The following is a 14,951-nucleotide window of genomic DNA, read 5'->3' as shown; positions in this document are numbered from 1 at the left end:
GGACGCGAGGGGACCGCTGTACAGGTGATCTGGCGCATTTTTGGGGCAGAAAACAGAGAATTCAGCGTGCTGCAGATTCTCGCCAGGTTTTGCAAAGTGTCCGTATGCGTCGGGAAAGTCATCTAATGTGTGGGGATACTGACTGTGAAGGGTCCTAGTACAATTATGTTGCCAAAATCGGGCCAGAACAGATGAAATTCAGCCCAGATTGTGCGGGGCAGCTTGTAGGGAACCACAACTTTTATTCCCTCTTTTAAAGAATAAAGAAATACCGAAAGGGGCGCCTATTTAGGGGCCAATTTGGTGTCGGTCTTCTCATACAGGTGCAATCTAGCAACCTGTATCCCTTTCCCCTTTGTTGTGTCTTGAAAGTACAGGTAAAATGGGCGACAAATTAAATGGGTGAAAGCAAATTAAACAGTGAATTACAGCCTGCTGTGTATTTTTGCAGGTTTAGGGTTTCGGCCCTAAACGGACCCTAATACCCCCAGGAGGTTCGGGGACGCTAGGGGACCGCTCTACAGGTGATCTGGCGCATTTTCGGGGCAGAAAACAGAGAATTCAGCGTGCTGCAGATTCTCGCCAGGTTTTGCAAAGTGTCCGTATGCGTCGGGAAAGTCATCTAATGTGTGGGGATACCGACTGTGAAGGGTCCTAGTATAGTTATGCTGCCAAAATCGGGCCAGAACAGATGAAATTCAGCCCAGATTGTGCGGGGCAGCTTGTAGGGAACCACAACTTTTATTCCCTCTTTTAAAGAATAAAGAAATACCGAAAGGGGCGTCTATTTAGGGGCCAATCTGGTGTCGGTCTTCTCATACAGGTGCAATCTAGCAACCTGTATCCCTTTCCCCTTTGTTGTGTCTTGAAAGTACAGGTAAAATGGGCGACAAATTAAATGGGTGAAAGCAAATTAAATGGGTGAAAGCAAATGAAGTTTAAGTCTAAGGTCTACCGCCCTTTTTGGATAAAACAGGCCGGTTTCATGGTTCCATCGCTGGGATTAAATCACTTTTTTCCATAGAAGTGAGCCTTGGTCAGTTTGGGTTTGAAGACACAGGGGATCATAGACCAGACACGGGGAATTGCAATTATGGTTGACAGACCGGATGATGTGACTGAAGAGGTTTCCTCTTCACTGGGTCAACAGACACATGAAGTGGGTGAGTCTTCAAGACCACCTCAGACGGATGATGATATATTCAGGACCCAGTTGGTTACTGCTGTGACTATGTTCACACAGGTAATGCAGAACTTGAGGTTTTTAGCCTTTCTGCAACCTCCTCTTCCGTCTGAGCAAGTTGGGTCACTGGATCATATTCAAAAGCCTGTTAAGGCTCAAGCATAGGTGATTCATACTGCAGAATCAATGGAAATACCTGTACACTTGACGGAGACCATGCAGTCTCCAAAACCTGTACCTAAGGTGCAAGAACAGGTGGCTGAAACGCCAGTCTTTCAAGGTGTACCAGTTCAGCCAGCCACCTTTCAGCAGCCTGTAGCTGGTTCTAATGGGTAGGGAAGCAATCTACAGGCTATGCAACAAGTCTTCCCACCACCTTCAGTACACCTTGGCTATTTTGGAGGTGGATCAATATTTTAGAGCATGGCTGGTCATGCACCTGGAAATCAGTTTTACACGCCAGGTACAGTGTTCGGGGGTGCTCAAACGATGATGCCTAACCCCATGTATGGTGTCATGGACATGCAACCAGGGTTTCAAAGCACTTAGGGCCAATTTGGGATGCCACAAGTAAATTTTGGTATGGCTGGAATTACAAATCAACAGCCAAATATGGCATCTCCAGGTCAACTTAATAGCGGCCAAGGAACACAGATGAACCCTAACAGTGTTCCCATGTTTCAGTCACTTCCATATGATAACTTAACGCCGCTGGAGAAGCCAACTCCGTACAAAGAAGGTGGCAAAGGTGTGACATTCACGACCTTTACAGGGTTTGATGACAGGAAGAAGGCTCTCTCATTCCTCCAGTAGTTTGACAAGGCCTATACAGGAGGAAACTTTACAGAGGCTTCAAAGGTCCGCAAGGCAGCCACCTTCTTGACAGGGAATGCGGGACAATGGTGGACAACTTTATTGCTTCAAGGGCAAGCTCCGTCCACATGGATTTACTTCAAGCAGATTTTTGCATCAGCATGGTTATCTGATGGCTTTGAAGCAGATGTCATGAGAGAATGGCACCAGCTTAATGCTGCTACTTGCAAGAATCTAGATGACTTCAATCGAAAGTTTTGGAAAGCTCTACTTCCAGTAACTTCCTATAGGTTTGTGCCATTGACAGAACAGATTGAAAAATATTGTTGTGGCCTACCCAAAGTATTGAGAAAGTACTGCACGAAGACCAAAGTCACTACTTTGACGCAACTCATCGAAGTAGCAAACACTGGCAATGGTTCGCTCAAGGGAGAAGATTGTGAATTCAATACTGGCGTCAAGGAAGGATCAGCCAAGAAAAATTCAGCAAAGACGTACGTTCTCAATGAGGTTCCTAGAGCGACTCAAGAGCCAGCCAAAGCATGGAAAGGCAAAGCCACGGTTGAACCAGCAAATGCACCAGCAAAGAAATGGAAAAGACCTTTTCCTCGCAAGTCGGAAGAGCAAAGGAAGGTCCTAAGGTCAGAGAACAAATGCTTTATCTGTGAGCAGCCTGGCCACATTGCTCAGAATTGTCCTCAAAAGAAAAGGCCAGCTGATCTTGAAGACAAGGAGGACAGGAAAGGAAAGAGGCCCATGGCTGGTCTAGTGCTAGATATGGTGGGCGACAAGCCAAATTTAGATGCAAGTGAGCTTTGTAGAGCATGGGGAAAGGTCAGGGATCAAACAATGCTTATCTTCTTTGATCCAGGTGCCAAAGCCAACTTCATTTCCCCAGAATTGGCTTTAAAGTTGGGAATCAGACCTGAAGAGATGGGGTATACAGCAGAGGCAGGTTTGGCATGTCCTGGCCATACAGAGGCTGTGACACCCATCATCGGAAAGTTGCACCTACATATCCAGTCCTATGTAGATGCTGAAGAATTTTACATCATGCCACTGCATGGATGTGATGTGTTGCTAGGCATTCCTTGGTTGTTTCGTGTACAGGGAATCATGGATGCCTACAACAAAAAGATCACTGTACAGAGCAGGGGAAAGACTCACATTCTGGATGTAAAGCTCAAAGGGGAGTCTATTCCCACTGTATCAGCTTCTGCTATTACTTCTGTAATGAAAAAGCATCTTTCTGCGTACTTGATTTTTGCACGTGAAGTGTCAGATTGTGATGAATCAAATTTATCTGTGTTAGATAAAGAAAGGTCAATGTTTTTACAACAGTATAGTGACTGTTTTTCCGATTCATTACCATCTCAATTACCGCCAGAGAGACCCGAGGACCATGCGATAGATTTGGTGCCAGGCAGTAGCCCACCAAATAGGCCTCCGTACAGGGTAGTGCGGCTCAGCAGAAAGAGATAATGAGCCAAGTACAGGAGCTGTTAGAAAAGGGGCTGATTCAGCCCAGTTCATCTCCATTCTGTTCTCCAGTGCTGTGGTGCAGAAAAAGGATGGCTCATGGCGTATGTGCATCGACTACCGTGCACTGAACAAGAATACCATCAAGAATAGGTTCCCTATACCTAGAATTGATGATATTCTGGACAAATTAGAAGGAGCAGCTATGTTTAGCAGGATAGATCTAAAGAGTGGGTACCATCAGATCCGCATTAGATCAGAGGATGTGCACAAGACTGCTTTTAGAACGACGTTTGGCCTTTACGAATTTATAGTGATGCCCTTTGGTCTCACAAATGCTCCTGCTACGTTCAACAAGATGATGGACAGAATTTTCCGTCCACACCAGGAGTTTGTTGGTACATTCTTTGACGACATGATAGTCTACTCAAAGAATGAAGAGGAGCATAGGCATCACTTGGCCATTGTGTTCAAAGAGCTACACAGCCATAGGTTGCTCATCAATGCAAAGAAAAGTGAATTTTTTCTGGAAGAGATTCACTTTCTGGGACACATTGTCTCAAAGGATGGTGTCAGAATGGATCCTGCTAAAGTTGAAGCGATCAAGTCATGGCGAGATTTGAAGACGGTGCACGATGTCCGAAGCTTCTTGGGACTATGCCCCTATTACAGAAGGTTTATCCGAAATTTCGCTGAGATTGCTTCACCTTTACATGCTCTTCAGAAGAAGGCAGTCACCTTCGTATGGACACAAAAAGAGATTTCAGCTTTTAATCTCTTAAAGGAAAAGATGACTTCAGATCCAGTCATTGTGTTGCCAGATCTTAGGAAGTCATTTGTGGTCCAGTGTGACGCCTGCGGTAGTAGCATTGGTGCTGTGCTAATGCAAGATGGCAGGCTAGTAGCCTATGAGAGTAGAATCTTGCAAGGGCCAGAAAAGACTATGCAAGTCTATGAAAAAGAACTGCAAGCCGTGATTCATGCGCTCTTAAGTTGGAAACACTACCTGCTAGGTGCAGATTTCGTTGTCCAAACGGATCATCAGACCTTGCGATACTTCTTGACACATGCAAAGTTGTCTGAGAAGCATATGCGATGGGCAAATATCTTGTCCATGTTCCATTTTCAGATTGTGCATGTGGAAGGCAAGAAGAACGTTGTGGCTGATGCCTTGTCAAGGAAGCCACAAATTTCAGCTGTGTCAATTCCTTATCATCATGAGCTTGATGATATGAGGGAACAGTATGCAAATGATGAAGATTTTGCAAGGGTCTTCGAGCAGCTAATGGATGGACAACGTCATGAACACTATCTTCTCAAAGATGGCTTTATGATGATGCATGGCAGATTGTGTGTCACAAAGCCATTGCGACGCAAAATTATGGAAGAGAGTCATGCTCCACCGTATGCAGGGCATCGTGGTATCGATGCTACAGTTAAAGCGGTTGAGACATTCTTCTACTGGCCTACACTGAGAAGAGATGTGGATGCCTTTGTGCGAGAATGCCTAATATGCGAGAAGGTCAAGTTTGACAGGCAAAAGGCACCAGGGTTATTGCAACCACTACCTATTCCAGATAAACCATGGGAAAGTATTGCTATGGATTTTATCTTTGATCTTCCGAGAACGCAGACAAGAAATGATGGTATTTGGACCATCATTTGCAGATTCAGCAACAAGCAGGCTCATTTTATTCCTGTCAGGAAGAAGATAAAGCCAGATCAGATGGCACGCTTGTTTATGAGCAATGTTTTCAAGTATCATGGCATGCCACAGTCGATTGTTAGCGACCGTGATCCAGGCATGACAAGTTTGTTCTGGAGAGGCTTGTTTGAGAATATGGGTACAACGCTCAAATTCTCTTGGTCATTTCATCCTCAAACAGATGGGCAGTCAGAAGAGGCAAATTCTAATGTCCTAGATCTGCTGAAGTGCTATGTGTCAGAGCATAAAGGAAAGTAGGAGCAGTATTTGCCATTGGTGGAGTATGCATACAATAATACAGTGCATTCATCAACTGGCAAGGCACCTTTTGAGATAGTTGAAGGTGGCAAGAAAGTTCCTTCCATACTGCATACAAAGGACAAGATATTTGAAGCAGATAAGTATGTTCAGGACATGGATGAAATGTACAAGAAGGTCAAAGTGGCCTTAGAAAAGACTCAGGCAAAGCAAAAGAAAGCAACTGATCGTCATCGTCGTGAAGTGGTTGGTGATTGGGTGCTTTTGCGCTTTGAAAAGGCAAGGTTCAAGAAGATGAAGGGCAAGGAAAGACTGTTTCCAAAGCTCAACATGCGTTACTATGGGCCTTTTCAAGTATGCGACATAATCAATGATGTTGCATATAGGTTGAAATTGCGTGAGAGTTGAAGATTCACAACGCGTTTCATGTGAGTCTTCTCAGACCCTATGTGGGTGATGTGCCAGAAGATATGTTGGCTGAAGATCAAGCGGAAGTCGAAGAACTTGACGAGATCTTGGTCCCGGAACAGATTTTGGCACATAAAGAAAGAAAAGTGAAAGGCAAGGTTGCTAGGCGTTACTCGGTGAATTCCAGAAACTATCCACCAATGGATGCTAAGTGGATGGAAGAAGGTGAACTTGCAGAATCACCAACTGTGTTATCACTTTACCTTGAAGCCTTTGATTTGCAACCTACCTTGACCCCTTGAGTTTCAGAGCTACATGGATTGTCAGTGTGACAATGGCTTCTGAAAGAAATGATGTACATGTTATTTAAAGTGAGATCAAATGAAGTACATGTTACATGAATGTTAGAGCTGTACAGATTGTTAGTTTGGCAATTGCTCTTATGGAATGTCCAAAAGTTTGGTTAGTGCTATAGAAGTGAGTATTTCTTGTCAGTTTGTCAAGGATACAGTAACTGCTTCTATTAAAGAGTACATGTGTAATTGCATTCTTAAACTGTCGGTTTGGGTATGCTCGAAAGTGTTACTGGATCCAACGTGTACTAAAAGACAGTGGCAAAATGCGTAGCTACCATTTTGACATTGGAAAGTTATTGACTCAAAGCAATGGCAAAGTGCGAAGCTACCACTATGTCATTGGGACAGGGTTCACACGCAGGCAATACATGTGTCAACGAGGTGTTGAATACACCAGGGTTGACAATGAGCATGTATGTGTCGTACATGTGTCGACAGGTGTGCGCATATCCGAGTGTTGACTGTGAGCATGTATGACATAGATGCAAACGAGGACGTTTGAGATTTCAAGAGGGGGGTATGTCACGAGCATGTGACTACTATCTATCCTTTTTGTTGATTTCTTTCTTATTATTTATTTATTTTTCACTTTTTGGAAACACCACTCTAGAAATCTAACTGCCCTGCATTGCATAGCTAGTGTGGAACTGTTCAGAGGGAGTCCAGGCCTGAGGGCAAGAGAGCACTAAGGTTGGACAAGGACTATGGTTAGCCAAAGTGGGGTCATTGGCTAGCCAAAGTGGAATCCTTTGCTACATAGGCTACATTTCAGTTTTTGATGTGGCTGCAGTGTACAAAGAGGGTCAGGATGACCTAGAAAGATACAATGGCAGCATCTCCTAAAATTTAGGGAACTGCTATTTTGGAGCTGAAAATGTGTTCGCGCCATTAGCTCTGGAATGACAGAGGAACATTTTATTGCTCTGTTGCAAAGTCAACTGATGCACCAGTTGAGATATTTTTAGCCGGGAACGCCCAAAGTCGGAAATGTGCCATGTGGCACTCCGTGAGCTTTCTGCTACTCCTGGCCAGAGAGGGGGCGCCTAAAATGAGAGAGGAGGCTCATTTGCAACTTGTCACAGGTTGAGAGCTATGGAGTGCTTCCTTTCCCTCTTATGTACAGTGCGGTGCCAGGAGTGATGCCCTGCACGCTACGCACTGCTCTCTCTCTCCCCTATGAGCAGTATGTTATGCCCCTCTAGTGGGCTTTTCATTTGACCAATGTACAGTTATGTGGCTTCATGCGCGATTGCCGAGGCAAGAGCCTCTTGCACAGATATTGGATTAGCTAGCGGCTAATCCCCCGCAGGTACAGATGAATTCGGAGAGGTTTTACGTGCGAAATCCCGTCCGATTCAAAGGGCAAGTAGCCCTACAGGTGCGGGAGCTGGAGGACTTGCTACGGATGCAACCGGCACGCGAAACGGAGCCCGAAACAGTGAATTGCAGCCTGCTGTGTATTTTTGCAGGTTTAGGGTTTCGGACCTAAACGGACCCTAATACCCCCAGGAGGTTCGGGGACGCGAGGGGACCGCTGTACAGGTGATCTGGCGCATTTTCGGGGCAGAAAACAGAGAATTCAGCGTGCTGCAGATTCTCGCCAGGTTTTGCAAAGTGTTCGTATGCATCGGGAAAGTCATCATATGCGTGGGGATACTGACTGTGAAGGGTCCTAGTACAATTATGTTGCCAAAATCGGGCCAGAACAAACGAAATTCAGCCCAGATTGTGCAGGGCAGCTTGTAGGGAACCACAACTTTTATTCCCTCTTTTAAAGAATAAAGAAATACCGAAAGGGACGCCTATTTAGGGGCCAATCTGGTGTCGGTCTTCTCATACAGGTGCAATCTAGCAACGTGTATCCCTTTCCCCTTTGTTGTGTCTTGAAAGTACAGGTAAAATGGGCGACAAATTAAATGGGTGAAAGCAAATAAAGTTTGAGTCTAAGGTCTACCGCCCTTTTTGGATAAAACAGGCCGGTTTCACTGCTCAGATAATGGCACGTGGTACTGAAGCTTTGGCTCTAATGAGCCGCGAGATCTTGGAGACCAGGGGCTTCTCCATGTCCCTCCACCCATCAGTGTGACTTGTCCTCCGGTGATGATCCAATGAAGGCCCCCAGATCTCAGCTCCATAGAGCAACGCAGAAGCCACCAAAGTGTCAAAGAGCGAGAGCTTCGTCCAAGGCTCCTGAAACTGAACCTGTGAACACATACTCTTCAATCTATCCAATGCCGAATGGGCTCTGGATATCTAGTCTCTTCTGCTCTCCTCAATGAAAATGCTGGTCCACTAAAAACCACTCCAAGGTAAGTGTAAGCATCTGTATACTCCACGGTCTCCTGGCTGTATGTGAATGCGAGCGCTGACCTCCTGATCCACTGTGGGGTGGTATTAAATACCATGACCTTGGTTTTACCAAGGTTGACAGACAAACCAATTTCATGGGCAAAACGATGCAAAGCATCCAAGTGATGTTGCATCCCCTCTGGAGAGTCGGAGATCAACACAATATCATCAGCACATAACAATAGCGGAATCCATGTCCCTGCTAGCAGTGCACCTCTATCCCCATCTCTCTCAATGTAGTCAGAAACCTCATCCACATACATACCAAATAGAGTAGGAGAGAGCAGGCAGCCCTACTTCACCCCAATAGTGGAGTGAACCCGTGTAGATAGACCCTCTGAGGTGCATACATACCCTACTATTGATCTGTACAATGCCATGATCCCCCAAATGAGCTCTGTGGGTACTCCCATCTCCTGTAATCTGCGCATCAATCTAGCTCTGGGTAGTGTGTCAAATGCTTTGCGGAAGTCCACAAAGCTACAATAGATCCGTCTCCCACGGGATCTGCCCTCCTCGATGATGGCCCTGAGTGTCAATATATGGTCAAGAGTGGAAAAACCTCTCCTGAACCCTACCTGCCCCGTTGCACGTACTCCTTCTCTCTCTGCCCATCTACTCAACTTCTGCTCAAGAATGGATACGTACAACCGTGCCAATGTGTGTCCAATCATGATAGTGTGATAATTCCCAGGCTCCATAGGGTCTCTTGATTTGAAGATAGGTACAATCGTAGATAGGCTTCGAGTATCAGGCAAGCCCTCACACGTGGCACGGTTAAACATGACTGCTAGAAGCTTTGCTAGTAGATCTTTGGCATGCATGAAATGTTCAGCCACCAGGCCATCATGATCATATGCTCTCCTAGTCCTCATCCAGTCAATGGACTTCTTCACCATCTCAGTGGTGAAAAAGCACGTGTGTGGGCATGGATCGAGAGGATCGAGGAGGGGGGGCTGTCCAAAAACTGTGTACAAGGATGATGCGTACTGATCCCAAGTCTCTGTAGAGGTAATGGCAGGGGGGGGGGGGGGGGGGGGGAGACAGCTTATGAAAGAGCCGCCATGCCTCACGCGAGTCCTGACTGGTAGAAATCCTGCTCTAGTCGAGCCAAAAATGCCCTCTTCTTCTATCCCACCAGGCGTCGGAAGTCAATTTGTGACTGTCTGTGAGTGATGTCCCCCAAAAGCACTCCCCTCTGAAGTCTAGCTCCAGTCTGGCGGCATTCTCATCATACCAACTGTTCTGAGGCATGCTCCCAGAACGGCGTCTATGCTCAGGCTGGGTGTGTGGGTATGCCTTTGCTGCTGCATCATGTAATGTCTATGTCAGTATAGTAGTAAGCTCCTCCAGAGGTCGCCCTGGCTCCTTAGTGCATAGGCGTTTGTAGATCCTGTCTATGTTTACAGAATCCGTCTCCCGCGTGAAGGTGTAGCGAGTAGGAGTTGCGACCCATGGACTGTGTACTACACTGAACTGGAAAGAGATGGTCAACAACACAATAGCATGATCCACTGTCACCCCAACATGTATGGGCCCAACTATGAGATCCTGGATACTAGAGATGAGGCTTGGTTGTGCCATGACATAATCCACCGTGCTGGCTCCGTGTCTGTGTGGAAAGCATGTGAAACCTCTCGCATCGGGAAATCTCTGTAGGCCATTCAAGATGGCCAATCCATGTGCAGTCCCCATGTCTATCAAGTGCCGTCCATACTCAGTATGTTCCCCATCGTGTGATAGTCTGGATGGGCCAGTCTTTGCAACATCCAGCTCTCTCAGCATCTCCTCTGAAGTATCATAAAATACTGTCTGATGATGGGCAGTCCTAGCATTGAAGTCCCCTAGAATGATAATGTCACCATCTCTAGAGAATTCCCATATGTCATCATCCAAAATAGAGAAGGGGGACTCTCCTCTGGGTGGTGCATATACTGACGTACTTGGGGGAAAGTGGCAAATAGCAATGTAAAGATATCTGTTAGTCTTTGCTTTCAATCTCACCCACATGTACCTAGCTTGCTCATTCTTGCGAGCTATATGTATCAATGGCTGCAACTCCTCCCTGAATAATACTGCCACTTCTCCTGAGCCCCGCCCTCTGTGCTCTGGTCGTGTCTCCTGTCTACATGCTGTGTCCCATCGGTATCCACTAATGTGAGGCATAGACCGCCCAGGGGCTCGATGTGTCTTAGAGTAGAAGACGATGTCTCTCCGAACTCTCCTCAAAAGCACCCACATCAAGACGCATAGATCCATTACAATTCCAGGTAGCAACTTTGAGTGTGGCCCCATAGATCTCACACCTTCATGTGGAGTGTGGCTCCAATATCACCACTCTTCCATCTCGGTAAAAAGCAATCTTACCTTTTCCCCTTGCCGCTCTAATCTCTGGCATTACCTCTTGCATATGGGCGACTTGTGAGAGGGTAAGGTCATCCCCAAGAAAGATGACCGTCTTCTTAAGAGTCGGTCTCTTCTTCAAAAAATCCTTCTTCGCTTCCATGGAGGGAAAACGAAGGATAAATGCCCTTTCTTTCGAGGTTTCCCCCTTGCTCCCACTTTTCTTGTTGCCCACTCTCCAAGCTCTTGAGTGCATCAGCTCATGAACTCCCATCAAAGCCATGAGTTCTTTCACCTCTTCGTTTACATTATCTTTGTCTTTTAGGCCGCAAATTCTCACATGTAGAGAGCGTACATGTCTTCTTTGCTCCTCTTCTAGTGTCAGGTTGATAATAGTGGGTGTGGATGTTTTTCCCTTTCTTGGCAACCTCAATCCATTTCTCAACCTCATTTGTTTTAGTTTAGTCTTTGTGATAACGTCCACCCAAGAAGTCGTAATTTCTTTATGCTGCTCTTCCCCCTCTTTGATGGCTCGCACTTGCTCTTTGATTGTGTTGAGTTCTTCTATTACCGAGGGTTGCAATTCTCCCTCTTCAAGCGTATTTCGTGATCGTGCTTGCGCGAGCTCCTACTTGAGTGACGCAATCTCTTCGTCTTGGGCCGTCACACGATCTCCCATTGCGGTGATTTTGCTTTCTTGGGCCAAAACACATCCAAAAACGATCAACGTACATTGCACACAAAGAGAGAAGCGTACTTGCCTATGGATTCTGAGAAAGAGAGAGTTAATTCTGCAATCAGCCCACACACATCCAAAAACGATCAGCGTACATTGCACACAAAGAGAGAAGCATACTTGCCTGTGGAGTTCACTGTAATAGAATCGTACGAAACCAATAGCACACGATTTTCTGATGTTGATAAGAAACAATAATTTTACAACTTTAGGCTAGACATAGGAAATTTTAGATGCTTCTATTTCCCCAGGAGGCAGGTTGGGACGCGGACTTTACGATATGATGAAGAATTCCCTCATGATAAGAAACGGGTTCAATATGTACGAGATGTTTTGTAAGTTTTAATGGGGCGAAGGTGGCTCTTTTTCTGAACTTTTGATTCTTTAGCTAATCAGTACAACTTCTAGATGATTGTACATGTATCGTTATGAGAGGCTCTAATAGCTAAATTGTTCTACATCTCTCCATGTTATTGCAGATAATACGATGTGTGTGGGTGTTGCTAATTGTTGGTGATTGAAATTGACAGCAGGTACAAGTCTCTGATTCTGAAACTGTCGATGTTTGCACGGATGATGAGGTGGTCATTTACTTGAACCGACCAGCTGTTCAAAGTGCTTTACATGCCAATGCAAGCGACCTCCCCTATCGATGGAATGCATGCTCCCCGTAATACCAAATCCTTTCCTTTACACTAGAATCAAAACTATTATGCAAATGCTGCTTGATGTAGGCTCAGCGTTATGCCAGTGCACACATACAAGATTCCTCATGCTAAGATTCGAACCATTTATGATCTCTCTCTCTCTCTCTCTCTCTCTCTCTCTCTCTCTCTCTCAGGTTTCTGAGGTCTAAAGCACTCAAAAAGCTGCTAGCTGTAAGTTTTAGGGTTTAGGGTTTAGTGATATAGTCGCTTTTGATGAAAGCATAGCCCTACCAACAATCATGCACAAAGCCTCTTGGAAAATTGCAGTAATCCTTTAGGAAGCATACATGCTTTTTCTCCTATAAAACCTTCTAGTTACTGGCTTTCTATCTTGCAGGTTGGCCTATGTGTTTTCAGATCAGCTTCAAGATATGCTACCATTATTGGGCGACCTTTTGCAGAAAGGGCTACGAGTCTGGATTTATAGGTAACAATAAAGCTCTTCATTATATTAAAAGTTGTCTGTGGAGAAACAAAGTCTACATCTGCAAATGTGGAGTTGATATGTCACAAAGAAAGTAACAGTAAATGGGAATGTACTTGTGAGTAATGATGCTTTGTAGGCCGTTGTACCAAATCTGATGGTTTGGTGGTCTCAATGATTCCCACCCTCCTGATTGGAACATCTGTATTTGTCATTGCCTTTGTCGCAACTCCTCGTATACTTTGTGCTTGATTAAAGGAATGACATAAGCATGCTAACCCCAGTTTCTTATTTAATTTAGTGGTGATCAAGACTCTGTTGTTCCACTCACGGGAACCAGGACCCAAATCGATCTTTTGGCAACCAAGCTTAAATTGTCAACAACTCTCCCCTACAGTCCATGGTATGCACACGGGCAGGTAATGCTTGTACTTAATCTTTTACAAAAGTTTTCGCATCTCACTACGTGTGAATGATTCTCTTCATTGGCAGGACATCTAAGAACTCAAGCATGTAGCATCCAAGAGAATCTCTCTTTAAGAGCATCATGCAGCACATGTTGCTTACACTAGCATGGAAGTTAACATTTGTTTCTCTGGGTGCATTGATTTTTATGTTGTGATTGTAGCTCTGAGTGCATAAGCCAGGTTGTTGGGGCTAAATGCCAAGTGATCGGTTGCCCAGACACAACACACATACCGAGCACATACACACACATAGTCTATTCATCCTTAGTAGTCTAAGGAGTAAGATTGGAGGAGCTCACTAGTGGAGCTCTGACTACACATCTCTCTCTCTCTCTCTCTCTCTCTCTCTAAGTGCATGCACCACGAATGCAACACCATTGTATGCATGCTCATCTGTGGGTGTATGTGTCCGCTTATTTTTGTCATCCCGTTTGATGCATTCTGGCTATCCATGCTTGCCTGTAGCAAATTTCTAGTTGCTTGTTTTGTTGTTGCAGGTCGGTGGTTGGACACGTGCTTTTGAGAATCTGACGTATGCAACAGTTAGAGGTGCTGCACACATGGTTCCATACACTCAACCACAACGGGCTTTGGTTTTGTTTGAAGCATTCTTGGAAGGAAAGCACTTGCCCTCAAGATGAGCATTGACCATTTACATCACAAATCATGATTTTGCATGTGTGCATCATGGTCCTAGCTACAATCCTCTGTGTATAAGGTGATGCACAAAAGTTGAGATATGAGAAGAATCATATCATTATAGTATTGTAGATTCGTATCGAACCTAGGTCATTTAAGGCATTTGGTGATTAAGAGATATGAAGGGGTGTTTTTTTGGTGGCAATGTTGGTGCTTGATAATATACTATAATGCCATATAGAAAACTACAATTCTAAGTTTGTGATATACATGTAAATCGACATGAATACAGCTTAAGGTTCCATGCTACAAACAGAGCCAAGGCAAACGACATTGCAACAAAATCGTATGTCAGCCAAATATAATTATCTAACAAAGTTGAAAACAATTTGAAGAGCTTGCCTAAAATCCTTGGCCATTTTTTTGCGAGGATAACAAGTCAATCAAAACGATCTATATCTCCTCATGGCTTAAAATAAATATATTTACCACCTATATAATGCAAGGACACTTTAAACAGAAGAAAATGCTTAGGAAAAAGTAAGTAAAAGAGACAAATGTATGAATGTGCACTCTACCATCTCTTCTTTATATGGACACAAAAAGTCTCTTGATTTTCACTTTCATGGGTCGTTTCGTTTCTTAAACTCACCCTTCATTTATGCACTTAAGATGGTTCAGAAAGGCTTTTTATTTTTTTGAGATTGGGAAGACTTGGCTTCAAGATAAATAAATTCAATAGAACTTTAGTGCAAGGAAACCACAACTCTAAAGGAAATGAAAAAAAGATGCACATTGCTTGCATGCTTGACTGCCTCTTCATATAGACTTGTGAAGTCTATACACTTTCCATTTCACAAGGCTTTCATTTCCTAGACTCACCCTCATTTGAGATGTTTTGAATGGTGAGGATTTCACAAAATTTTCAATCATTGTGGATTGTTTTGCTATTGTGGAGTTATCGAGATTTGAGGTACATACGAGAAGTTTAGAGGAGGTAATCCAACTAGTAGAGCAATCCTATACCTAATTAACTTATGGAGCATGGTAGGGAGATCTTATCCCAAGAAATATTGGCAAAGTA

The 14,951-nt window shown here is 44.6% G+C and overlaps 1 protein-coding gene across 3 annotated transcripts in view; it reads left to right on the top strand.

Moving 5' to 3' along the window:
* The window catches only part of LOC147437384 (serine carboxypeptidase-like 44), a 35,009-nt gene extending 20,829 nt beyond the window's left edge, over positions 1-14,180 (top strand). For 2 of the 3 annotated variants that reach the window (XM_086486930.1, XM_086486932.1), the window contains exons 7-10: positions 12,161-12,300; positions 12,675-12,764; positions 13,063-13,180; positions 13,726-14,180. In XM_086486930.1, the coding sequence (XP_086343056.1) occupies positions 12,161-12,300; positions 12,675-12,764; positions 13,063-13,180; positions 13,726-13,869 (492 nt within the window). In that variant the 3' untranslated portion in view covers positions 13,870-14,180. The remainder of the gene's footprint in view (positions 1-12,160; positions 12,301-12,674; positions 12,765-13,062; positions 13,181-13,725) is intronic. The other variant, XM_086486931.1, reaches the window with a different exon arrangement.
* The last annotated feature ends 771 nt before the right edge of the window (positions 14,181-14,951 follow it).

The sequence above is a fragment of the Adiantum capillus-veneris genome, chromosome 17 (genome assembly GCF_014529385.1).
Source record: "Adiantum capillus-veneris isolate H3 chromosome 17, ASM1452938v2, whole genome shotgun sequence".
NCBI lineage: Eukaryota > Viridiplantae > Streptophyta > Polypodiopsida > Polypodiales > Pteridaceae > Adiantum > Adiantum capillus-veneris.
This window is presented reverse-complemented; position numbering and strand designations above follow the sequence as displayed.